The sequence below is a fragment of the Sarcophilus harrisii genome, chromosome 3, assembly GCF_902635505.1.
Source record: "Sarcophilus harrisii chromosome 3, mSarHar1.11, whole genome shotgun sequence".
In the NCBI taxonomy this organism is placed as follows: domain Eukaryota; kingdom Metazoa; phylum Chordata; class Mammalia; order Dasyuromorphia; family Dasyuridae; genus Sarcophilus; species Sarcophilus harrisii.
Window position 1 is genome coordinate 566,742,262 of NC_045428.1, and position 26,801 is coordinate 566,769,062.

A 26,801-nucleotide genomic window follows, 5' to 3' on the forward strand; every position below is an offset into this window, starting at 1 on the left:
CGGAGGCTTAGTGGGCCTCTGAGGCCCCTCTCCACAGCTCTGGCTTGGGGGGGGGGGGGGGGGGGGGGGGGGAGGCTGAGGACAAAGCAAGAGAAAGGAACAGGCTCAGTGTCAGGGAGAAGGAAGAGCGACTCACCTACAACGCCTTCAAACAGGAGGGCTTGCCCATGGCCCCATTTCTGTTTCTCCTGGAAAAGTTTGAAACAGGCTCCGGGGCTGGCCAGAAGCAGGCGGAAACCCTGTATGGAGAAATCAGATTCCCTCATAGTACCTCAGTCCATGCTCCCAAGACTGAGATTCTGCTTCTGCTTTGGAGGACGAGACCTTCCATCGCCAGGCCTCCTGCTGACTTCTGTGGCTCCAAGGGCAGGACTGGCCCCGGCCGTTTGTCAACCTGAGCATCTAAGGGGATGGATGCTAGCAGAGGGGAGTCTCTGGTACCAAGGGGTTACCCGTCTCGACCTTGTGTAATTATAGGATCACAGATTTAGAACTAGGGTTCAAGCCCCTACCAGCCAGTTTGGGGAACTTCATTACAATAGAATGTAATTGAGGATGCTTTGGAAGAGCAAAGGGTTTTTCCCCCTATCTCTTCAGCACAGTGCCTGACATAGAGAAAGCACTTAACAAATGATTGTTGAATTCTTGTCCAATCTCGTTTTTACAGATGGGGAAATTGAAGTCTAGAAAAGCCAAGTGACTTTGCTTTCCAATATACATTTGCTGAGTAGGAGAGACAAGATTAGGAATCCATAATCAGAGCACTGGGAGTGGGGTCTTATGGACCATTTGGTCCAACCCTCTCTTTTAACATAGAAGCAAACTGGAGTTCAGGGAGGGAAGGGGCTTTACCTGAGATTATACAGCTTGGAAGTAGCACCCCCAAATCCAACCTCAATTTCAGTGTGTCATGGGGCCTCTTACTGTGTTATGCATACATAATGATATATAACAATAGTGATGATAAAATCCATCCCTTTTGGAAAGTTGCAGAAAGATCCTAGAAGGGATAAAACTGAACCACTGGATTCTCAAGGGCTCAAGAAGGGCCTCCCTTGGGGGACCTTACCTTGTCATCTGGGACAGGGACAAAGCTTAAGAACTCATCCACGTGACCCACCGCCAGCCAGTCCACAAAGAGTTCTACAGGAGGCTGAACTTTCTGGGCGTAGAGGAAGTCCCGGACCACCTGAGTGACCCTCCTTCCACTAGACCTGAGTGAAAAGAGTGGACAAAACATTACCCAGAAGTGACCAAAATAATTGTTCCAAATGTTAGAGACTAAACATCATAGACAAATGGCCAATAGATGAAGGGTCAAAGTTTTCAGGAGAAATGTACATTATCAGTGACCATTTGAAAAACAGGTATTCATAGTGATAAGGAGGAGAAAAAATTGGATGAAAACCACTCTGAAGTTTCATCTTACATCCATAAATTGGCAAAGATGATGAAATTGTTGATGCTGGACAGGCTATGGGAAGACATACACACAAGTAAACATTATTGGGGGAATTATGAATGGGTGCGGTCTTTCTCTTTTTTTAGATTTTTAAGAATGACATTTTATTGATTTCTTAATTTTATATCATATATATATATATTCCAGTACCCCACTAAGAGTCATCTCTCCTAAAAATGAACTAAAAATTAAAGAAAAAAAATCAAATCAAACCAAAGTATCAAAGGTAAGACATTATATGCAGTGTTCTGTTATTGTTCAGTTATTTTCAGTCATGTCTGATTCTCCTTGACCCCATTTGGGATTTTCCAGGCAGAGATCCCTTAGTGTTTTGCCATTTCCAGGGTGAAGCCGTTCTTGAAAACAATTTGGAATTAGGTGAGAAAAGTCATTAAACTATTCACACCCCTTGACTCAGTAATCCTATTAATGAGAATATATACCAAGAAGGTCTGTGACTAAAAGAAATGATACACACACACACACACACACACACACACACCCCAAATCTACCCTAAGTATTTACTCAGACAAGATGGGTGACTCAAGAGAGATTATGGCAGATCAAATGGCCCCTGGGCAGGGACCACAGTAAATTTCATTTAGTGACTTTAATTAGGCTTTAATTCTAGGTCATTAGTTCAAAATTCAAAGGACCCATGATTTCATCAGGGTGGGTACTCCGGGCTACTCTGCAAGCTCTCCACCTCTCACAGAGATGATCTCCAAGAGTTATTCCAGCCCCAAATAGCTCATCCTCTTTCACCCCTTGACATCTCCTGGGGCTCAGGATCTCTGCCCTTAGCGAGGCAGGTTCTAATAGACACAAGTCTTGAAATTTTTCCAGCTTAGATTATATATGTTTATGTTATAAATACATATAAATATAAATATTATATATAAGCTTATATTAACATTTATAATATAAGTGTTAATATAAAATGTAAAATAATATATTATATTATATTATCATAATATAATAATATATAATATAATAATATAAATATGTTAACATTTGCATCCCAATGGCCCAGCTCTTCAGCACCCACTAGGATTAATTGGACATAGTGAGATTTTGGAAAAGAACAGACTTTTGTGGAAGTTGGTACAGGTCGCCACTTATATTTAACATATCAGAAATCTCACAGACATCGAAAGGATCTCAAGAGATGAATGGGAGGAAGTGGGGGGAAGTCAGGCCGCTCTGAACTTGAGCACCTCACTCTCTGTGGGACCCATTTAAGCTCTTGAAAGCAAAGATTCAGATCCAAACCAGTCCCATGATAAAAAAGTGACAGAGCCCAGACAGACCATTGGTTAGTCCAGTTGAATTCGATGCATTCGGTTCAGTAAACAATTATTAAGCACCTACTCTGTGCAAGGAGCTATACTAGATACTGGAGGTTACAAATAGAAACCTAATTCTGTGAGACAGATTCTGTAGGGGCAAGAATCCTCCCTTGGCCCTGAAATACAGCAAGTGGCCGTCATTCAGGGCCCTGAAAGACGATGTCCTCGACTGAACAGGTATTCTAGAGGAGGACCCTCCAGGGACCAGAAATGGATAATCTGGGAATGAGGAAGTCGGATGCCCTGAATCAATTTCTCTTAATTCTAGTGTCTTCCCTCTGCTGATGGTGTCCCATTTATCCTATTAATGGCCGATTTAGACAGAACTGGTTGCATGTTGTCTCCCCCAGCCCATGGAAACTGTCTTTTGTCTTTCCTTTTATCTCCTGTGCTTAGCATTGTGCCTGGCACACAGTAGGCACTGAATAAATGTTTATTGACTGATTATTGTTTCCTCCATTAGAATGTAAACTCTTAAAATGCTCTCGATCATTCTTTTTCTCTTTCTTTTCTTCTGTTTTTTTACTCTCTTTTCTCCTTTCTGTCTTTTGTCTCTCTGTTTCTTTTTCTCTGTCTCTGTCTCTCTCACTCTGTTTCTAGTTGTCTCCTCTCTGTCTCTCCATCTGTTTGTCTTGTCTCTGTGTGTGTCTCTGTATCTCTGTTTCTCTTTCTCTCTCTGTTTCTGTCTCACTGTCTCTTTCTGTCTCTCTGTCTTTCTCTGTCTCTTTGTCTCTTTCTGTTTCTCCCTCCCCCCTCCCTCTCTCCTTCCTTCTCTCTTCCTCTCTCTGTCTGTCTCAGTCTCTCTGTCTCTTTGTCTCCCCCCCACCCCCACCCCTCTGTCTCTGTCTCTCTCTTCTATTCTCTAACAATACTGCAGCCAATCAGGCAGGGGAAGGACTCTAGCCAATAAAATCCAATCAGTGTCAGAGTTTAAGAGCCCTACTTCAGGGGGCTTCCACTTATAATCACAGAAAGCCCAGTACCTTTAGAAATCTGCACAGAATTGATTTAGAAAAAAAAAATGGTGTTGATGAGAAATTTTCATTGACTCATCTGGAAATGATGAAGCTCTAGGGATTGGAGTGATGGTGGTGGTGGGGAAGTCCTATAAATGCATCAATTGTTAAAAATAAAAAGAAGGGTCCAGAGGCCAAAGATGCTGAGTATAATCAACCAGGAGAGCAGAGCAGTGACATCAAAGTTTGCTGGTTTAGAACTTCCCAGCAATCCTGTGAGATCTTAAACAAATTACTTTCTCTTTCTGGGATTGATTTTCCCTGCTGAAAATGAGAGGGATCCCTCCAGACTTAATATTCTGCACACTAAGAAGCATAGAAATAAAGCTGGAGAGAATCTTAAGTGACATCTAGCCCAGTGGTTCTCAAACTTTTGTCCTCTTTTGTATTATTAAAAATTGAGAATCTGTCCAAGGGGTTTTTGTTTATGTGGGTTATATTTTAGATATTTGTCATATTAGAAATAAAAACAAATTTTGTATCAGAGATGCCCAGGATTCTCTGGACCACACTTTGAGAATCACCGTTCTAGTCCAAAGTCTTCATTTTAATTAAGCAAGAGAGCATTTATTAAGCACCTATATAGGTCTAGGAGGTTCAGTGAATCAATCTTGGGGCCTTAGACATTACTAGCTGTGTGACCCTAGACAAGTCACTTAACCCTTGGTTTTCTTATCTGTGAAATGAGCTGGAAAAGAAAATGGCCAACCATTCTGCATCTTTGCTAAGAAAACTCCAAATGGGAACACAAAGAATCAGTGATTGAAAAATGTCTCAAAAAGCTATAATACATGACTGATTTTTTTTAACAGTGAAGGAAACTGAGGCCCAGAGATATTAAGTCACTTCTATAAGACCACACAGGTATTAAATTTTAGGGGCGAGATTTGAATTCAGGTCTTAACTCCAAATCCAGGGCTCTTGTTGTTTTGTGTTCCCAGGTCCCTCCAACTCTTGACTTTATATTTCCTATGGTTTTCCTCATGTTCTAGGGACCCATAATGCCTCTAAAACTTATTCATGCTTAGTTTCCTTATCTATAAAATGGGGTAACAATGTCATCTATATCAAAGGATTCCTAGTGAGGCTCAAATGAGTTATGATTAACAATAATAATTGTTATTATTATTTTTAATTAATTAATTATTGATTAATATAATTAATAAAAATTTAATAATATTTATTTTTATTCTTCAGTTCTTTCAATCATGCCCAACTTTGATGTTTTCTTGGCAAAGATAGTAATAATAATAACAATAGCTTGCATTTATATAGCACTTCATATAGCAATTTACAAACATCATCTCATTTGATCTTTCCAACAACCCTAGGGAACAAGGTGCTATTATCATCTTACAGATAAGGAAACTGAGGCAAAGGTTAAATGAATTGCTTAAGATCACATAGCTAGTAAGCATCTGAGGCTGGATTTGCACTCAGGACTTTCTGATTTCAGGTTTGGAATTTTAGCCATTGCAGCCGCTTGTTATATAAATGCCTTTCTGTGCATGCTACACATGCATGTTTATACACATATATATGCATATAAATATAAATATATATTATATACCATACACATACATATACACATATTTATATAGATAGTAATAATATATATCACATGCAAATGTGATATATATATTATAGATATAGATATAGATAACATATGTATGTAGGTATGTATGTATGAGGTGATTTATTTACTACATATAAAGGATGTTTTAGATGGCCTTCAAGGCCCGGATTGGCTCTGACTCCCTGTGCTTCTGTGGCAGAGGCTGTTTTGTGTGGAACAGGAGGGTTTGGGTTTGTTTAATGCACACTCTGATTTCCTTCCTCTAGGGAATGAGTTAAACCCTTCGCCTTAGGGAGGGCTGGAGTTTTCCTCCAATTTAAGCTCTCTGAGCGTTACTGAGGGCACTGAGAATTAGGTAACATGCTCAGGATCACAGAGCCCGCCTGTGTCCAACCCAGGACTCCTCGATGCTTTTATCCAAACAAGCTCGACCTCAGGGTGCCATTTGGGAAGACAGACAGGACCCTGATTTCAGTGAGATAGGAAGCATCCATCTTTAGCTAATAGACTTCAAGAGCTGCCCAGGATCCCAAGGGTGGCTGGTCCAGGGTCACAAATCCCAGAGATAGGCCCAGAGCCTAGACTTGAACCCATTTTTCCTCCCTCTATGCTGGGCTGCCTCCCAGGGAGAGCTAGAGCCTCGCATCCTGGGCGGAGAGACCGTTTGCTCTCCCTGCACAATTCCTCCCCAGAGTGGCTTGGATGGCCACCATTTCTATAGAAGAGAAGAATCACAACTCAGGTTGTGTATGTGACCTTCACCATTGATGAATGGCTCAGGGCAACAAGGTCTGGGGTGTATCAGGAGGCTCTGGGTTCAAATCCTTCTTCCGACACTCACTAGCTGTGGGACAAGTGCATTCAACTCTCTGGGTCTCAGTTTCCCTCTCTTTAAAATGAAGAAACAATAGCTCCCAGCTCCCAGGATGATCATGAGACTCAAGCACTAAATAATTACTAGTTACTATTATTGTTTTCAAAGTGATTTTACGTCCACTTTCTAGCTGATCCTAGTAACAACCTTGTGAGGCTGGTGTAACAGGTCCAGGTACCTCTCCCCCATGACAGAACAGGCTCAGAGAACCAGCCAAAGCCCACAGCTAGAAAATGGTAGGGCCAGCCTCTGCGTAAAGTCTTTTGGGAACTGCTCTGTACTAAGAACTCTTACTCATTCTCAGAATTATGCTATAAGAAGTGGCTATCTTCAGCAATGAGAAGATCCAATTCAGCTCCAAATGATCAGTGATGAACAGAACCAGCTACATCCAGAGAAAGAACACTGGGAAATGAGCGAGGACTGATTGCATTTTTGTTTTTCTTCCCAGGTTATTTTTACCTTTCTAAATCAGATTTTTCTTGTGCAACAAGAGACCTATATAAATATGTTCACATATATTGTATTTAAGATACACTTTAACATGTTTAACATGTAGGAGACTGCCTGCCATCTAGGGGAGGGGGTGAGGGGAGGAAAGGGAAAAGTTGGAACAGAAGTGTTTGTAAGGGTCAATGTTGAAAAATTACCCATGCATATGCTCTGTCAATAAAAAGCTTTAATTAAAAAAAAAAAGGAAAAAAAAAAGAATTATGCTGTAAGCCCCAAGAGAGCAGACATTGCCCCTTTCCTAAACTCCACACCTGTACAAGGTTCTGCATACCTTAGGTGCTCAATAAATGTCTGTGTGATTAAATTAGTACATTCTGAGTACAGCTTACCTGCATTTTCCTTCTCATGGAGGACAGTTAGTTGGCAGTCAGTGGATAGAGTTCTGGCTTGGAGTCAAGAAGCCTGGAGTTCAATTTCTAGCTTCAGAAACCTACCTAATTGTGAGAACCTGGGCAAGTTACTTAACTCTGTCTGCCTCAGTTTCTTCAAATGTTAAATGAGGATGATCGCTCCTGCTCCACAGAGTTGTTGGGAAGATCAAGTGAAATAATATTTGTAGAGCCTTTAGCATAGTAGGAGCTACACAAATGCTTCTCTGTACCTCCGAGACTTAGGCCAAGAGATTCTATCCCTCTTACCCAGGCAAGTTGCCCCCGATAAGGATTCTTCCCAAGGGATACTCCTTCCCATTGGCCACCACGGGAGGGCTGACTTCCAAATTTCCAAAGGAATCTAGGCCACTGACAGACTTGTTCCGTGGTTCCCTGGTCACATAGCCAAAGTCTGGGCCCTGGGCAGAAGGGGAGAGAAGTCAATGAGGAGCCCCGGCAACAGCTGTCACTGGCAAGGGATGCCTATTTCCCAATGTGCTTGTGAAGTCCCAGAGCATCTCTGGGGTTCCCCAGGCTCACAGGGATTCCTTGAAGGAACTGGAGAAGATCTTGCTCACTTTGCAGATTGGGAAACTGAGGCCCAAAGAGGAAGCATCATGTGATAGCCAGAAGCACAAGACAGGAAGAAAGGAAAAAGTCGGACATCCTATTCTCTTCCCACAACACTTTGTGAAGCCCTGCATTTTACAGCAATAGCAAAGAGGCTCCGCATTTAGAAGGACCACAGTTTTCATACAGGCTTAATTAGGGACTTGGGCTAGATAATTTCTAGGTGTTCTCCCAGTTCTGACCTCCTGGGTTCTAAGGGCCCTCCCAGCTCTGACCTCCTGGGTTCTAAGGGCCCTCCCAGCTCTGATCTCCTGGGTTCTAAGGCCCTCCCAGCTCTGACCTCCTGGGTTCTAAGGGCCTTCCCAGCTCTGACCTCCTGGGTTCTAAGGGCCCTCCCAGCTCTGACCTCCCAGGTTCTAAGGGCCTTCCCAGGTCTGACATCCCAGGTTCTAAGGGCTCTCCAGCTCTGACATCCTGGTTCTAAGGGCCCTCCCAGTTCTGACCTCCTGGGTTCTAAGGGCCCTCCCAGCTCTGACCTCCCAGGTTCTAAGGGCCCTCCCAGGTCTGACATCCCAGGTTCTAAGGGCTCTCCCAGCTCTGACATCCTGGTTCTAAGGGCCCTCCCAGTTCTGACCTCCCTGGGTTCTAAGGGGCCCCCCAGCTCTGACCTCCCGGGTTCTAAGGGCCCTCCCAGCTCTGACACCTTGGGTTCTAAGGGCCCTCCCAGCTCTGACACCCTGGGTTCTAAGGGCCCTCCCAGTTCTGACCTCCTGGGTTCTAAGGGCCCTCCTAGTTCTGACATCCTGGGTTCTAAGGGCCCTCCCACCTTTGACCTTTCTAGGTTTCTTTCAATGCTTTCTTATTACTTATTTAGGGTTCCCTCACTGGAGCACTAAACAATAGTAGAGCCACTTGAATAAATTCACAAGAATAGATGCTGATAAGCCAGAAGCCCCTATTAGGGATTAAATTTGAATGGATTCTCCACACCTTCCCTCCCCTGTCTCCTATGTCCAGATGGGCCTAGTGAGAAAATCCATGTGAAAGCTACTGTTGGCCCTATAACCAGGGCTAGGGATAAGCATGAAGATTAGCAAGGTACCACTCACCAGGATCCTTTTATAGGGAAAATCCTGAAGTTCTCCATTCCTAGGGGAGTCAAAGACTACAGGGAAAGTCTTGTGTGGAGCCTGGATGTAGCCCAATTCCATCTCATCCTGCAAAGAAACAGTTTCTTGTTACTGAGTTTTCAGTCATGTCCATCTCTTCCTGGGCCTATCTGGTTTTGTTTTTGTTTTTGTTTTATTTGGCAGAGATACTGGAGTGGTTTGTCATTTCCTTTTCTAGCTCATTTTACAAATGAGGAAACTGAGGCAGACAAAATGAGTTGATTTATCCAGGGTCACCCAGATAGTAAGTGTCTGAGCCTGGACTGGAACTCAGGATTCCCCTCCTTGAGGGTAATGGATATGGTTTATAAAGGTTCTTAGAATGTCCCATCCATTGGTTCTTTCAGGTGCTCTCACTATCTCTCTGTTTCTGTCTCTCTCTCTCTCTCTCTTCTTGTCTTTCTTTCTCTCTTTCTGCTTCTTTATCTCTCTGTATTCCTCTTTTCATCTCTGTCTCTCTGTTTCTCTCTCTATCTCTATTTGTCTCTCTCTGTTTCTTTCTATGTGTCTGTCTGTCTCTCCCTTCCTTTTTTCCCTCCCTTTCTTTCCCTCTCCCTCTCCTCCCTTTTTTATCTCTTTCTCCCTCTTCTTGCCCCTTCCTTCTTCCATTCCACCTATTCCTCTCATTTTCCCTTCTTTCCCTCTCCTTCTCCCTCTCCCTCCCCCATCTCTTCTTCTCCCCAGTCCCTCTATCCCTTCTCTATTGTTCACAATCCCCCTGTTCCTCTTGACAGTGCAGAGAGTGCCTCACCTGTATCCAGCGGTCATTGCGGTTCTCGGCCTGGGGACAGATGGTCAGCTTGCAGTCCGCTTTCCTCGCCAACTCTGCAACTGCCTCCACAAAGTGGGTGTTGTTCCTTACTCTGTGGTTAGGTCAGAAGTTTAAGTGTCTCAAACAATGTCCAGGGGACCGAGAGTGATGCAACAGGATCCCCCCCAATGGAAAAGGAGCCCCATGTTGCTCATCCCCATCTCCTGACATAAAACTCACTTGCACACATAGACCTCTACGGGGGGTAGGGTGCTCGGGGTCATGATCCAGGGGGCCACTCGAAAAATCACAGTGTCTGTGAAGATTGGGGACTCTGGAAAATCCTGTGGGGAAGGATCAGAGAAGCCACATGGGTCAATCATCCTTCAAAAAAAAAAAATCCTAAGAACTCCGGAGGAATCCAGAGCTAGGAAGTCCACAAAAGTGTGGGCTGGTAACCCCTGAACTGCAATAGGCTCAAGGCAAGAGGAAGGGTTCAGAGAACATTGTCCAGGGTCACTCCCTTAGGACATCGTCATCTCTGTTTGGCTTTTGTGGGACTCCAAAGTCTGAGAACTCAGAAGCTCAACACATAGACTTTTCTCAGAGCATCAGACTTTCCCCAGGGACACACACACACTCATATATACATATATACAGAAAATTTCCCAGATAACCAAACTCCTCAGAAGTACACTACTGTATTACTGAAAGGTCTCATTTGGCTCTCTTCTCCCCCTAAATTTATACTCCAACTACTCTATTACATTGGTCAGCAGGGGTGGGGATCCTAAGTTCAGTCCAGAGGTTCAAGCTCTCTTTGTGTCTGTCTTTCTCTGTCTCTCTATCTCTCTTTGTCTCTGTCCCTCTGTCTCTCTCTGTCTCTTGTCTCTCTGTCTCCCTCTCTACTTCTCCCTCTCTTAAAGTAGGGCCCTCTTACTTTAATAAGGTGCCTACAGGCAAGTGCCAGAGAAGATGGTCTCCTTCTCAGGATCATTGACCTGGGTCCCTATCACGCTGTCCCATGAATCCATTGCTCTTCCTCCCTGACAGTGGGCATATGGAGGTGGCCAGATAATGGTTGAGTTTGGAAAGACGGAGGCTTAGTGGGGGGGGAGGGTGACAAGAGAGATGAAGGGGGAAACAAGATTAACATCCGTCCGTTCTGAGAGGCGTGGACAAGATGGACACGAATGACCCATGACTGATCTCTGGACACTGAAACTAGCATCCCTGGAGAAGATATGGCCTGACCTGTACTTGAAGCACCAATAGGAGAAGGGCCCTAGTGGTCAGAACATCAGAGGCCAGCCTCCCAGAATTAGGGGAAGTCTTCTCTGAAAAGGTGACCCAACTACTGGCTCCTTTCCATGGCCCAAAACTTTGGGAGCACAGTCCTTCCCTTCCCTACCCCTGGGCCTAGTGTGGATGCCCAAGGGCATATACCCACCCCCTTCTACCTGATTGGAGTCATCCAGCAAAGTGACATGGAAGGTGATGAGCCCGGAGAATCCAGCGTCAGGGAAGGAAAGCCCTTCTACATAGAGCCTTTCTTCTTCCCCATTGGAGCGAGGAACCACGTAGGACACCTTGTTGGGCCCCAGAGCATACCTGTAGGATTCGCAGACGTCTTCGGGACCTGAGGGGGAAGGATGGGACAGAGGGGACTCAGGAGAGGAGAAGGAGGAAGAATCGCCCATATCTTAAAAAGACACACAGTCTGGGGAGAGCCATGAAGTCCTTCCTCTAGACGGCAGAAGGGGCTTCTTGTTATTCCTTCCCCTGGTGGCTTCCATAGGGAAGGGACCCACAAAGAATCTGATCTAGCTAGACTTGACCTAGACTTCATCATTTCTTGCATTCCCATTGGTACTCACTGTGAGTGCTAAGGAGGAGACCAAGACCTATGACCCAAGAAACCCCATCCATGGCCCTGCCATCCTTCCAGACCCACGGGTTTGTAACCTCAGAGTTTTCCCTGACTCTTCTCTGTCACCTGCCATGTCCATCATGGCCACCTCATGGATTTAAAGCTAGAAGGATTTAAAGCCTTAAAGCTAAGGCTGTCTTCTTTCTAGCCTCTTTGTTTAGAGATGAAGAACTGAGACTAAAGTGACTTGTCCAGCCTCAGCTGAGCATCAAGCCCATGACTCTAGTGCTAGGATTCTTTCTACCCCTTCAATGCCCCTGACAGCTCAGCTAATGGCTCTTCTCTTCTATAAAGCCTTCCTTGATACCCACAGTGTGCTTATGCTCTCTCCCTTCTCAAATTACCTTGGGTTCATCTCATTTGAATGTAAGCTCCTTGATAGGAACTACAGAACCATAGCTTTAGAACCGGAAGGAGCATCTAGTCCAATCCCTCAATTTTACGCATAAGGAAACTGAGGTTCAGGGAACCGAAGCCATTTGGTTAAGGTTTTCCAAGGAATCACAGAGGCAAAATTCGAACCCCAGTCCTGTAATTCCAAATACATTGCCTTGCATTCTGTCATGGTGCCTCTCTTGGCTTTGCCTAGAGAAAAATTCTCCCCATACAGAGATTTCAGCCTCGTGTTGAGGGACAGGAAAGAAGTAATCCTCTACTTCAAGTACAAGTCCTGTCACTGTGGACAAAAAGTCTTTTTGCCCAGAGGGCAAAACGAACAGGAAATATTGGAAGGGGGCTGAAGAGAGGTGATTTTTGGCTTGAAATCAAGACAATGACAGCTATCTGAAATTTGAATGGGCTGCCTCTGGAGGGAGAGAATTCCTCATCGCTGAAAGTCTTCTAGCTGGAGAAGGAGTTGGTGCAAGGATTTAGCTCAGAGTCTAAGATTCTGGAGCACCTTTCCCCTTGCCAGCTATTCTCTTGATTACAAGAGGGTTGGAAGAGACAATGTGCTTAGTTCTACGGGGCCCATCCCCACATCTGTGGGAACACAGCAGAGTGGACATCTCTCCTGGTGATGGAGGTTCTGCTGGAGGCAGTAAGGGAATTGACTCACCACAGGCATGGAAGACTCGAGCCCTCTCAGCATCAAAACTGGAGACATGAAGAACCAGCTTGTGGTCATCAAAGAGGGCAGTGGGGCCCTGGGTTCTTAGAATCATGAGCGACATGTCCTGCAAGTCTGAGGATCCAGAGGCAAAGGGTGGCTCAGACCCACAGACACTCCCACCAGACCAGCTGCCATATTCTAATGGCCTCCCCCCACTTTCCAGTCATGCTTTGTTCCAATTCTTTTGGGGCTTGGGCTACAAGCAAAAGTAATTGCACCAGTCATGCTTTGTTCCAACTTTTTTGGGTCTTGAGCTACAAGCAAAAGTAATTGCACTCAGGAAAGAGTCTAGAGCTGGGAATTCAGACGAGTTTTAGCTCTGACAATAACTCTTTGTGTGATCTCAACTCAGCTACCTCATCTCTTTAGGTCTCAGTTTCCTTATGCAAGAAATGAAGTAATTAGGCTAGAAGAACTCTGTCTTCTTCCAGTTATAATTTTATGGTCTTCTGATCCTAAACCACAGGATTATAGGATTCAGGGCTGGAGGAATCTCAATAGTCACATAATTTAATTTGACAAATGAGGAAACTGAGACCTGGAGAAACTAAGTGATTTGCTCAAGATCACAAGAGAAGTTAATAGCAGAGCCAGAATTAGAATCCAGATGAACTGGTAGGATATGATCTAATACTAGATCTAATACCATGCTTCTATGAAGTTGGTGGCCAGCCACCTATGTCCTACATATGATGTTCTGAGGCATCATGGAATTCCTTCTCTTTTGGTATCAGACTTCAGCATTAAGGAGTTGAAAGCCATGGGGAAAAATGGAACCTTGTGTCCTAAGGAAACCCGCCAAGAGCCCTCCCACAACCCAGGGCCAAAGTCAGCCCACTCTACTGGTCAGGAACCATTGGTTGTACCTTCAAGGCAGCGCACGCATTTGTCACAGTTATCTCTTTTGTCACAGGTAAGATCATCCCGGTCACAGTTCACCAAGAGGACTGCTCCATGTCCACCAGGTCCCCATACCCATTGCCTCTGACAATTATAAATCATAGTTCATCGATGGGAGAAGCCCCTGACATGCCTCCAGTATTCTCCAAACCCTAGGCCTTTTTCCTGGGGATACAATAACCCTTCATCCAAGATTTCATCCCATCATCCTTCCAAATCATCCTCAAAGACCACCGGGGTAATCTTCCTCAAAAAAAAAAATACTCTCATTATGTCACTTCTCCAGAACCTTTCTTGAGCCCCAAGCATCTATGGGATCAGAATTAGATTTCTTTATCCAGCTTTCAAGATCCTTCACATTCTGTTCACACCAAACCTAGCTTCATTTTCCATTCCAACCAAACCCTTTTTGTCACCCCCTGTGGCTGCTATGTTCACTCTCTTTTTGTCTTGACTTATGCTATTTCCTCCTCCCTAGATTCCCTCTCCTTATTCATCTCCATAGATCCCACCCTCTTTTCCTTCAAGAGGTGACATGTCTCATTTCCTACATGACTTCTCCCTGCACTGCACCCCCAATTCTTATAGATTATAAAGATATATAGACAGAGATCAGCAGCCCTCCATAGGTCAAATTAATATAACAAACATTTCCTAAACACCTTCTGTATGTAGACCAATGTGCTGTTAACAATGTCTAGGTAAAACATGGTCCCTATGAGCTTCCTGTCTGGTAGAAAAATAAGACAGATACAAAGAATATCCAAAACCCAGCGTTAGAGCGGAGGCCTTTGAATGCCTGACAAAGGACAAAGGACTTGAGAAGCAGTAGAGACGTACTCAAGCTTTTGGAGCAGAAGGAAATCTGTGCATAAGAAGTATTCTTCAGGTGGCAGTATGAAGGATGGATTGTAGATGGATGCAGGAGAGGGAGAATAAAGGCAGAAGTTTAATGAGGGGAACATTACCATTCTATAGGCATTTTATTATTCTCTATTTCAGGGGTCCTTAAACTACGGCCCTTGGGCCAGATGTGGCAGCTGAGAACGATTATCCCCCTCACCCAAGGCTATGAAGTTTCTTTATTTAAAGGCCCACAAAACAAAGTTTTTGTTTTTACTATAGTCCAGCCCTCCAACAATCTGAGGAACAGTGAACTGGCCCCCTATTTAAGAAGTTTGAGGACCCCTGCTTTCATTGACTCTTCAATTATTGACTCTTTAATTAGATTATATGATTCTTGAGGGCAGAGTCAGGTAATGACTTCCCTCTGAGTCTGCCTTCCATTTATACTCAATATATTTTGTATGTATATAGTTATTTACAATTTATCTCCTATATAAGACTGCAAACTCCCTGAAGACAGGACTTTGGTTTTGCCTTTCTTCATATCCTCAACAATAGCCCAGCACATAGTAAGTTCTTTAAAGATGTTTGTTGATTGACTGATAGCTCTTAGCACTAGTCTGGGCACAGAATAAGTATACCCTCAATATATATATATTGTACATGGATTGCCCTTTGAGGAAAGTTCCTGTTCCTATGGCTTTCCCTTGCCTAGATTTAGCTATTATGCCTATGGCAGAGGGAAACCAGAAACATCCTTTTCTGGGCTTGATCGGGCTGGAGACAGCTTTAAAGTGGATTCCCTCGTTGTGTTCCCTGATGTGCCTGCCCAAGAAGTGATGATTACCTTATCCACGTAGTTCCTCTCCACTTTGCCATTGCAATTCATGTCGGTGTCCAAAGAGATGTCTGTCCATTGTAAAAAAAAAAAAAAAGGGGGGGGTGAGTCAGAATAGGACCCCAGAACTCTGTGGATCTGTCCTAGGCTGGCCCTTAGCCCCCTGAAGCAAGCCATACATGGCAGGTTCCCAAGAAGACTGTTTTCTTAGAATTCTTCTAAGAGAATCAAAGCTGGAAGAGACCTCAGAGATCACGGAGTTCAGTGTTCTCATCTGACTTTCTAAGGATCACACAGAGCTGTCATTCAAAGCCAGGAGCCATGACTACAAAGCCATTGTTCTTCCTACTGGCTCCTATGTCCTGCAGGAAAGCTCTGGCCACACAAGTCTCCAGACTTGCTCAGAGTTTCATGGCTAAGCAAGTGTTAGAGGCAGGATTCAAGCCCAGATCCATAGGGCACAAGTCTTACCTTGTTCCCACTATCCCCTGCTCAATCATTGTTCAGTGGATGAATAAATGAATGAATGAATGATTTCATGATCCACCTATAGAATGCATTTTGTTCAGTAATTTCAGTCTTGTCCAACTCTGTGACCCTATTTGGGGTTTTCTGGAGAAAGATACTAAAATAGTTTGCCATTTCATTCTCCAGCTCATTTTACAAATAAGGAAACTGAGGCAAACAGGCTTAAATAAGTAGCTCAGAGTCACATGGTTAGTAAGTGTCTGAGGCTGGATTTGAACTCATGAAGTCAATTCTTCCTGACTCTGGGTCTACACTCTAAGCACTGTGGCACTATGGCAACATGGTGCCCCCTAGCTGCTCTAAAGCAGAAGTAGGTTGAAGACATCATTGTATCCAGCAACAAGAAGATTATGTGATGATCAACTCTGATGGACGTGGCTCTTTTCAACAATGAGATGATTCAGGTTACTTCTAATAGACTTGTGATGGAGAGAGCCATCTGCATCCAGAGAACGGACTGTGGGGACTTGAGTGTGGATTGCAGAATAGTATTTTCACCTTTTTTTGTTGTTTGCTTGTTTTTTAGTTCTTTTTTCATTTTCTTCCTTTTTGTTCTGATTTTTCTTGTGCAGCATAATTGTGGAAATATTTATAGAAGAATTGCACATAGTTAACATATATTGGGTTTTTGTTATCTAGGGGAGGGGATAGGGAAGGAAGGGAGAAAAATTTGGAGTGCAAGATTTTTCAGGGGTGAATGTTGAAAGCTCTCTTTGCATAGATTGTGAAAATAAAAAACTATTATTTTTAAAAAAAGAAGCAGGTTGAACTAACTAATCACAACTTAGATGCTCATAGAACTAGAACTATTCCAAAGGACTATCCATTAAGCATTCAGAGTAATGTCTTTTTGGACTGAACCTGTGATTTCTTTGGCAGAGGGATTTCCCAATGAGAAATCCCCTCTTTTTAATGCACCAATACAGCACCTTGGAGTCCTGGATCGCTGCCATGGTCACTAAGAGGGTAAAGGATTGGCTCAGGTTCCCAAAGTCAGTTTGGGTCAGATCTACACAGCATGATACTGGCTTCCTAAATTCCCATTTTACAGATGAGAAAGATAGAGCAGGAAACACTGAATAGATCCATTCATGTTCAAGTAGCCAGGAAATAAGGGGAGCTGAGATTTGAACTCAGATCTTCTAGTCCATCCAGCAGTCTTTGGACTATAGGGAGCATTCTGACTGGGTGTCCCAATACTTTGCCAGGAGTATACAGACAAGAGGAGCTCAGAACGGGCAGACCTGGGTGGTCCTCTGTGAAGCAGACCCCCTCTCTGGAGTCACATCATTGAAGGCTGAAATATGAGTGTTAGAGGTAGGAGCGGGGCCCTTTCCTGGGGGACTGAGATGTTCCCAAAGCCCTGGGGCCATCCCGTTTCTGCTCACTCTCAGAGATGACCAGGACCATGCTGTGCCCTCATCACTTACCTACACAAGTGAGGTACAGAACAGCATAGGCCAGGGCAAGGGGCTCCTTTCGGGAGTGGTAGGAGATCTGAACCTGTGGAGAGACATGTCCCTGAGTCATTCCCACCACTGCAGACACTGACCTCGGGGAGTCAGCAACCAAGGGATTAAATTTTGGCTCAACAGAGCAAGCGCTCCAGCCCTCAGGGGCACCCATGCTCCCAGTGAGACCCCATCTGCTCAAGGGGGACCGACTCTCTGATGGGGAATTCACAAAGTAGACCCAAGAGGAGATTTATTACCCAGTGGGGATGCAAAAGCCTTCAGCAGTTCTCTGAATCCCAACTGGCTCATCTGGAAAATGGAAATGTTCATGGAACAAAAGGGGGAGGACAGGATGGTGGGTTCACCCACAGTAGAGGAGGCAGAAGGTACCATCCTGGATAATTCCTTCTCTCTCTTCTCTCCCTCTTCCCTCAGCACTGATCCTCCCAAGGCATTCACACAGCTAGCTCTGGGGCAGCATTAGCCCTGGCTTCAAGTCATATAGGGCATGGTTTACAATGACTTTATGAGGTCTTAAGTTTTAGTTCAACTCTGACACTATTTGTATGAGCTGAAGAAAACACTGTCCCATCTTGAGCCTCGGTTTACTTATTTATAGAATGAAAGAAACCACATACCAAGAAAAGTCTAAATGTCATCATGAAGAGTCAGCCACAACTGGAATAACTGAACAAAAGGGGGAAATGGTCTCTATGTGCCCTTCCAGTCCTAAAATTCTATGTTCTAAGGATCCCCTCAGGTCTAACAGCCTGTGTTCTAAGCTCCTTCCTAGTTCTGACATCCCAGGTTCTAAGGGCCCTCCCAGCTCTGACCTCCTGGGTTCTAAGGGCCCTCCCAGCTCTGACCTCCTGGGTTCTAAGGGCCCTCCCAGCTCTGATCTCCTGGGTTCTAAGGGCCCTCCCAGCTCTGACACACCATGCTCTAATGCTAAGTTTTTTGATTCTGTGTTTCTCTAGTTTTGTAAAGAATAACAACAAAGAGAAAGAACAAAATTTTGTAAAGCAGCAACACTCATGCCTAGTGTTCAAATTGTAATGTCACAACCATTTTCTACAGATAGTCCCCATTTGAGGATTTATTTCTCAGGTCTTCAGATTTCTGGCTTTGACCCGCTTAAGTAAAATCAAAACTTTCCCCACATAATGAGGAAATAGACCCTTTATACCTAGACACGCTCATAAATCTATAATTACTGTTCCTATTTACTGAATCCCAGCAATGAAACTGACCCCAAACATGGAATTATCCATGGCTGCCCCATCCATCCCCAATCCAAGGGCAGGATCGGGTCACTGCCATAGTTATCAAAATCAAGGGATGATTCAGCACTGGGATTCAGAAGTGAGAAGGAAAGGTGGATTCTGGGAGACCCCAGACTAGGGTCCTTGGCACATAGGTAACGGGAGGTTAAAAAGTGGTTCTTGAGGGGAAGGAAACCCAAAGAATTGGGATAAGATCATGGAAGGGGAGACCCGGGAGATGCCAGAGAGTGCAGGACATTGGAATTAATGGACTCCGGCTCCTTCATTTTACCAAGGAGAAAAAGAAAAGAACCCAGAGAGGAAGTAGCTCACCCAGTGACTGAGTTACTTCAGAGGGAATCATTTGAGTATTCACCCTGAATCCTTTGGTACAAGAGACACACTTACGTGACTGTCATTCACATCGTTGCTCGGAGAGTTCATGACCACAATGATCTCAAGCCCCCTGTTGAAGTGCCACCTCCTGGTGTCGGCCCGTTCCCTGGAAGCCTTCATGTTCGGGGAGATGTAGATGTCCACGCCTGGAGTGCCATAGACTTCGAATGTCTCGGTGCCCTCTGGCACAGACCTGAGAAAGACAGAGAATGAGGGCAGGTGATGAAGAGCTTCTTGGCTTCTGAGTTGCTTTGGATTCCAGAGATGACAAAATCTTAGGGAATGCTCAAGTCAAGATGCACTGAACAGAAATCCTCCCAGCAACAGCCATCAATCCATCCACAGGCATTTATTAAGGGCTTAGTGATACAAGGCATCATTGCTGGGGTTACAAAAACAAGAATGAAAGAACTCCTGCCCTTAGGTTGTTTACAGTCTAGCTAAAGGGGAAGGCGATAAGTAGCAATATAAAAAATTATAGAGGATAATGTGGGGGAGACTGACACTACCCACTGAGAAGAGGGGGTCTAGAAAGGCTTTACATCGAATATAGAACATCCCTAGCAAGAAGTTGTCCATCCTCTACTTGGACAAGGAACCTGCCCCATTTGGGGGCAGCTCTCATTATTTGGAAATTTTCCCCATAGATCAAAACAAAAGTTCTTCCTTATATAGCTTCCACCCAATGCTTCTTGTTTTTCTCTCTGGGCCCAAGTGGGGCAAGTTAAATTTTATTTCTATGAGGTGGCCCTTAAAATACTTAAAGGCAATCATGGAATCACAAAATCATAGAATCATAGAGTTGAAAAGGACTTCAGAGCTCATGTGAAGGATGATTTGTAATAACTGCGGAAATACATTCTGAGCTATGTAATTTATTAGCAAAGCAGCCTTGATAAGTGGATCAATGAACTCTCTAGTATGTTCAAAGATTCTGAATACAGAATGAGAGATTTTTAAGAATCGAAAACAATTAATTAAAGGAAAACGATGAACAGTATACAAACCAGGAGACAAAATTAGGTAATCTGATTTCCAATTGGAGGAAAGATTAGAGGCTTTCTAAGTTGAGATGGTGGAAAGAGTGAGCATTGGATGAGTCAGGAGGAACCATGTAGGTTTAAAGTTCCTTCTTTTCCTAGAATTGAGAAATGTTAATTAGTTATATCCACCTACATTTGTGAAACAAGAGATGACTGATGCTATCTAGTTAGTTTCTCCAATGATGAAGACAAATACAGAAGCTATCTTGTCATATGAGTAAACTACAATCCACCTGGACAGAGGGAGAAAATAGATGAGGAGTTTGAGAATTAGATTATAAGCTGGGCATAGAACTATGATAGGAGACTTTTAATATCTAGATAGGATTTACTCTTTGCCCAAATTGCTAAAGAGGAAATAATTTCTTGACCTGTCAATGATAACTTGGGCTTTCAAAAGGTGGAGGAACCAACAAGGGGAAGCTCTACTCTAGATCGGATTCTTATCCATAGGAACTGGTTGCTAGAGAAGAAATAATAGGAATCTTGGGGAAGTGACCACATCATAAAGAAAGAAAGAGAGGGAAGATGGGAATTATCTGGCATGCGTCTAGCTTTGATAAAGCAAATTCCCAAAGAGCTTAAAGAAAATTTAAGAACTTGTGAACTACAATTCTAGAGGAGAAGACCTCCCAGGATAAATGTAGGTTCTCAATAACAAATTATGTCAACAAGAAGAGAAATGGTTTAGATGGGAAGGAAAAAAGAAAGTCATCTGAAGAGAATGAAGTGAATGCATAGGGGATTCATCACCCAAATTAGAAATGAGAACTCACAGCTGGAAGGAAAGTTAAAGATTCTAAGTATTGGAAGTAATAGAATATGCATCCCAGTCATTCAAGAAGGACAATGTATGTAGGGACATGGAAATAGGAAGAGGCGTGGGGAATTTGAGGAACATAACATACAATAAACTAGTTTGACTGTAATGTGAAACATGTAAAGGAAAGTGAAATGAAGTAAGTTTGTAAAGCATAAAAATGCTAATTTGTATTATTATTGTTATCATTGTTATGGAAGCTACGTGAAGGATGAATTGGAGAGAGAAGAAAGTACAAAAAGGAGATGAATTGGGAGATTACTTCAATAGTCTAGAAGGACAATGAGGAACTAAACCACTATATCTATCTCTCTTCCCTCTGGGTTTCCATGATATGTTTTTTCCTGGTTTTTTTCTTACCTGTCTAATGGCTCCTCAAAATTCTTTTGCTGGTTCATCATTCATATCACTCTCCCTAACCGTGGGTGTCCACAAGATTTTGCCCTGGGTCATTTTCTCTTCTCGCTCTGCACTCTCTTTCTTGGTGATCTCATCAGCTCTCTTGGATCCACTGATCTCTCTTGGATCTACTGATCCACTGATTCCCCAAAATCTTGGGGAAGAGAACTCATATTTTTACTTCCAAATCCTACTCCTCTCTCACACTTTCCTTTAACTTTCCTATTAGCATCAAGGACAAAGAACAACGACATCCCCATCCTTTCAAGTCATCCAATTTTGTACTTTTGGTATCTTCCTTATCTCGTCCCTCTTACTCATCACATATCCAATCATTTGTCAGATACTATTATTTCTGTCTTCTCAACATCTCTTATATATGTCTTCTTTCTCCCGAATAGCTACTTCAAGGAAATATCCTATTCAAGTCTCATTTCAATATTTTCCTACCTGGTCTTCCTTCTTCAAGCCTCTTCTTACTCCAGTGCATTCCCTAAATAGTCAACAACAAAGTGACTCTCCTAAAGTATAGATCTAACCACATCATTCTGTGACTCAATAACCACTGGTAGCTCCCTAGTATCTCTGAGATAAATTGAAACTTCTGTTGTTCTTCCTTTATTCTCAAAAAGGATCAATGATAACACTTGACTTGCTTATGAATTGGATTTAAGTGAGGCAGGGCTATGTAAAGTCTTCCAGTCTTCAAGTCTTCAAAATCCAATGGCAGGACAAAAATCAAGCCAATTGACAATAAAATAAAATTAAAGCTCCTCTGTTTGACATTTAATAGATCATAACCATTTTCCTTTTCTTTAAGTGAATTATATATATATATTTAGTCTTTTTATTGAAGTTTTTTTTTAATTTTCAAAACATATGCAAGGATAATTTTTCAACACTGACCCTTGAAAAACCTTGTGTTCTAATTTTTCCCTCCTTTCTCCCCACCCCCTCTCCTAGATGGCAAGTAATCCAATCTATGTTAAACATGGTAAAATATGTTAAATCCGATATATGCATACATATTTATACAATTATCTTGTTGCATAAGAAAAATCAGATCAAAAAGGGGGGAAAATGACAAAGAAAATAAAATGCAAGCAAACAACTACAAAAAGACTGAAAATGCTACATTGTGATCCACACTCAGTTCCCACAGTCCTCTCTCTGGATGCACATGGCTCTCTTTATCACAAGATCATTGGAACTGGCCTTAATCATCTCATTGTTGAAAAGAGCCATGTCCATCAGAGTTGATTTTAAGTAAATTTGAATCCAACTGTTCTTTAATGTGCCTCCTAGAGAGAATGGAATATATATAATCTATAAGAGCATAGACCTAGAGTTGGAAAGAAACTTGATTGTCACTGAATACAACCCCTTTCATGTGGAAACTGAGGCCACTGGAAGGTAGAAAGAGAAAATGAAAGATTCTTTGGGTTGTAAACTGGAGACTTTCCTGCAAACCTGGAGTTGCTAAACAAGGATTTTGGGGTGTTTAAAGGAACCCATTGGTGGTAAAGGGCCTGGCTTACTTTGGGTAGTTACAATGACTTTCTTTTCAATAGTGCTCTACGATTTACAGACATCCTGGAACAACTCTATTCAGTTAGACAGTCAATCATTGCTCATCTGTTAGCATTGACTGTGCCAGGTTCTGTGCTAAGCTCTGGGAATACAGAGAAAGGCAAAATACAGCCCCTGTTCTCAAGGAATTCACAATAGAATGGGGGAACCAACATATAAACAGTTATGTACTATTCTCAGGATACATTTATTTATCTTCATTTTGGCAAGAAAGAAACTAAGGCTTGATAAAGTGTAAAGTTCGTAAAGAGAACAGTGAATAGAGCATCAGAACCTGGAATTCAAATCCTCCCTCAGGCACTGTGGGATCCTGAGAAAGTCACTTATTTCAACCTCAGTTTTTTCATCTGTAAAATGTATTTGTTGACTTCTAAGATCCCTTTTCTAGCTCTATGAGCCTATGATAAGTAGAGTGTTATATGGAGTTACACAACTAGGAAGCATCATGGTTGGAATGACATTTTTTCTGATTCAGTTGAAAAAATATTCTGAGAGTGAGTGCGGGTTAGAAGCCAGCTAGGCCAGAAGAACAGAGCAGCAACAGTACCCAGAGGATTGAGCCCTGCATCTCCTCTCCCTAGGGTGGGGAGAGGGTATTCCCAGATATCTCTCTCAGGGACATAATTTGTCAGTCAGCCAAATAGCATTTATTAAGCTCCTACTGTGTGACAGGATTATAGTAAGCATCGGAATGGTAAGTAGGGTGTGAGATGCTCAAAGGGCACATAGTATTTTCATTTTCAAAGAGAATCAGTGACATCCTAGGGGTGTCTTGACTTTCCAGTGAATTAGACTTGAAGGAGCCAGTGTTGCCTGAAGTCATTAATCTCACGCTTCCAGAGTCATCGAAGTCCCATGGCAGGACAAAAGTCAAGAGGGGATGGCCCAGACGCAGTGAATGACCTTGGTGTCTTCACCCACTACCCATTCTGCCAGGAAAGTCTTCCTATGCTTGGATAAACATCCCCCTAATTCACCAACAGGTGTGAGACCCGTTGGTTCCCCTCGAGCTGATTTAGCCCATGTGCCCAGATGGCTTCCTGGCGTGTGGCCACAGGGCACACCCTATAGTTTCTTGGAGCCACAGGTGAGAGTTGCGTGAAGGTGGGTGCTGAATGTGGACAAGCAGCCCTCCTACCAGAGACGCTAATTCTCCCTGAACAGATGGCAAATCTCTCTGGAACTGATCGCCTCCACTGGGTTTGTTCCTGATGTCTCACCCTAAAGATGAGCTGACTCCTTGGTTCACCAGGATGGCTGAGAGGGATCCCAAAGTGACTTGAAAAAATAAAAAAGAAGCAGAAGGTTTCGTCAGGCAGGATCCCTATAATTTGAAGGCTAAACAATAATACCTCCGTGTGGACTCCCTGTACTTCTAGAGCATATACCTGCTGAAGGGGGAAGGGAGGGATTTTAGTTCTCTCTGGGCTATAATTTCCAGAATGGACAAGTGCCCTGTGATCTCTTGCCTTCACATAGCCAGGCAACTTTGCTGATCCTTTTGGATCAGACAAATGAAGGGAGAGACAAGATTAGGACTGGAAGGGATCTCAGTGGTCTTGAACCTAATTCCTACTTGATCTTCTCTCCAACCGTCCCAACAAACAAGTACCCATCCAAAGCTTGCTTCCCTCACCCCTACTCTCCTGCCACCCTAACCCTCTTGCGCCCAATGGCATTGGCTCCTGGCTGTCCCTCAAACAGGACTCTCCCTTTCTCAACTCCAGGAAGTTTCCCCAGCTGTCCCCCGTGCCAGACACTCTCCCCTCTCCTCCCTGCCTCGAACTTCCCCAGCTTCTGTCAGGTCTCCTCTCCCACAGGACTTTCCTAACCCTCTCCTGCTAATCGTTCCTCTGCTGGCTCTGCACATCCAACAAGTCTCTGGTTATTTACACGTTCTCTCACCCTCCCACTGGGAGTCTCTGAGAACAGGTTCAACATGCACTTTTCTTTGTGTCCTGACACAGTAAGGAGAGCTACCGGAGAGCCCCATGGTTAGGAATTCTGGACTGAAACAAGCTTAAAGCTGCCCCCGTGCAGCCTCTCCTTCCCTCTCCCTGCTCCCGGCTCTGCCCTTGGGGCAACAGAATCTCCCTGGGGAGCCAGCTATCTTGTACATCCAATACCATCTTGTATTATAGGTATTTGTGCGGCTCATGACTCCCTCATAATCATAACGCCCATTTCTATGGAATCTCCAGGTGCACAGAATGCATCCCTCGCAACAGCCCAGGATGAAGTAGGGAATGTGTATTATTGGCCCCTTTTCACAGAAGAAAAACTGAGGTTCAGAGAGGGGCCAGAGCTTGCCCAAGACCACACAGTCCTTAAATGCCAAAGCAGGGATTCATAGCATCCTAGAGGTAGAACTGGGAGGGACCTTGGAGGCCATACAGTCAGACTCCTCCATTTTACAAGTGAGAGAACCAAGGCTCAGAGAGGTCAAGAGCCTAGCAACACACAGCTTTTAAGTTTCTGAGTCAGAATTTAAACTCAAATCTCCCTGGCTGCAAATCCAGTTGTTCTTCCCACTATATCATTAACAGACTTTCTATGTTTCTCTCTGTCTCTCTCTATGTTTGTGTGTTTCTCTGTCTCTCTTACTTTCTTTCTGTGTCTCTGTCTCTCTCTATCTCTGTCTCTGTTTGTCTCCCTCTTCTCTCTCTGTCTGTTTCTGTCTCTGTCTTTCTTCTTCTTCTTCTTCTTCTTCTTCTTCTTCTTCTTCTTCTTCTTCTTCTTCTTCTTCTCCTCCTCCTCCTTCTCTCTCTCTCTTTGTCTCTCTCTATCTGTCTCTCTCTGTGTCTCTGTCTCTCTCTGTCTGTCTGTCTGTCTCCCTCTTCTCTCTCTGTCTGTTTCTGTCTCTGTCTTTTTCTTCTTTTTCTTCTTCTTCTTCTTCTTCTTCTTCTTCTTCTTCTTCTTCTTCTTCTTCTTCTTCTTCTTCTTCTTCTTCTCTTCTCCTCTCTCTCTCTCTCTCTCTCTCTCTCTCTCTCTCTCTTTGTCTCTCTCTATCTGTCCCTCTCTGTGTCTCTGTCTCTCTCTGTCTCTCTGTCTCTCTGTGTCTCTGTCTCTCTGTCTGTCTCTCTGTCTGTCTCTTTCTCTGTCTCTCGTTCTCTATATCTCTGTCTTCCCTCACTTCAGTCTAATTCACTTGCATATTATGGTCTCTCTGATGTCATGGTTTTCTTGGAGAATGAAGGACAAACAACAACAAATACACCAAGCTGTGCAACAGCAGACACTGTATCACTTCAGTATTGTTTCCCCAGCACTTACAACAGTGACTGACACACAATAACACCTTGTTGACCGAGCTGAATGAGAGCATTGCCCGGAACAATTTGCACAGCCGATTGCACAACCAGCGTGGCTAGAAATGGGACTTGGATTCGGGTATTCCTAACTCTGAGGTAGCTACATGGTGTAATGAATAGAGCGTTAGACCTGAAATCAGGAAGACCTGGGTACAAATCTGGCCTGAGACACTTCCTAGCTGTGTGACCCCGGGCAAATCACCTAACCTTGTTTGCCACAGTTTCTTCATCTGTAAAATGAACTGGTGAAGGAAATAGCAAATGCTCCAATATCTCTGCCAAGGAAACCCCAAATGGGGTCATGAAGAGTTGGACTCCACTAAAATGACGGAACAGTATGGTCAGGATTATTATTAACATCAAATGGTGTTCAATAAATACTCGTTCTCTTCTTCCTTCCTCCTCCACCAACCATTGTGCAAAGACTGCCTCCCACGTTATTATTATGATAGCTACTTTTATGTGTCTTACATCTTAGCTAGACTGTGAACTCCATGAAGCAGTTACCAAGTCTTTTTTATTTAAGCTTTGAATAGTCTCAGTTCCTAACACAGTACATAAAACAGGCATTGAAAAACGAATTAAATTATAGTGAATGAAATAAAAGAAGAAATCACAAGCTGAGAGAGAGAGAAAGAGAAAGAGAGAGAGAAAGAGAGAGAGCCAGAGAGAGAGACAAAGACAGAGAGAGAGAGACAGAGAGAGAGAGAAAGAGAGAGAG

The 26,801-nt window shown here is 43.5% G+C and overlaps 1 protein-coding gene across 1 annotated transcript in view; it reads right to left on the reverse strand.

Annotated features, from left to right (window-relative positions):
• Positions 1 to 26,801, reverse strand: part of LOC100922460 (protein-arginine deiminase type-3) — a 45,243-nt gene that overhangs the window by 9,577 nt on the left and 8,865 nt on the right. The window contains exons 2-13 of the mRNA XM_031962757.1: positions 18,930 to 19,110; positions 17,236 to 17,308; positions 15,287 to 15,348; positions 13,560 to 13,677; positions 12,640 to 12,765; positions 11,113 to 11,291; positions 9,893 to 9,996; positions 9,653 to 9,764; positions 8,842 to 8,949; positions 7,430 to 7,581; positions 1,070 to 1,214; positions 137 to 239 (exon numbers count right to left, since the gene is read on the reverse strand). Coding sequence (XP_031818617.1) covers positions 137 to 239; positions 1,070 to 1,214; positions 7,430 to 7,581; positions 8,842 to 8,949; positions 9,653 to 9,764; positions 9,893 to 9,996; positions 11,113 to 11,291; positions 12,640 to 12,765; positions 13,560 to 13,677; positions 15,287 to 15,348; positions 17,236 to 17,308; positions 18,930 to 19,110 — 1,463 coding nt within the window. The remainder of the gene's footprint in view (positions 1 to 136; positions 240 to 1,069; positions 1,215 to 7,429; positions 7,582 to 8,841; positions 8,950 to 9,652; positions 9,765 to 9,892; positions 9,997 to 11,112; positions 11,292 to 12,639; positions 12,766 to 13,559; positions 13,678 to 15,286; positions 15,349 to 17,235; positions 17,309 to 18,929; positions 19,111 to 26,801) is intronic.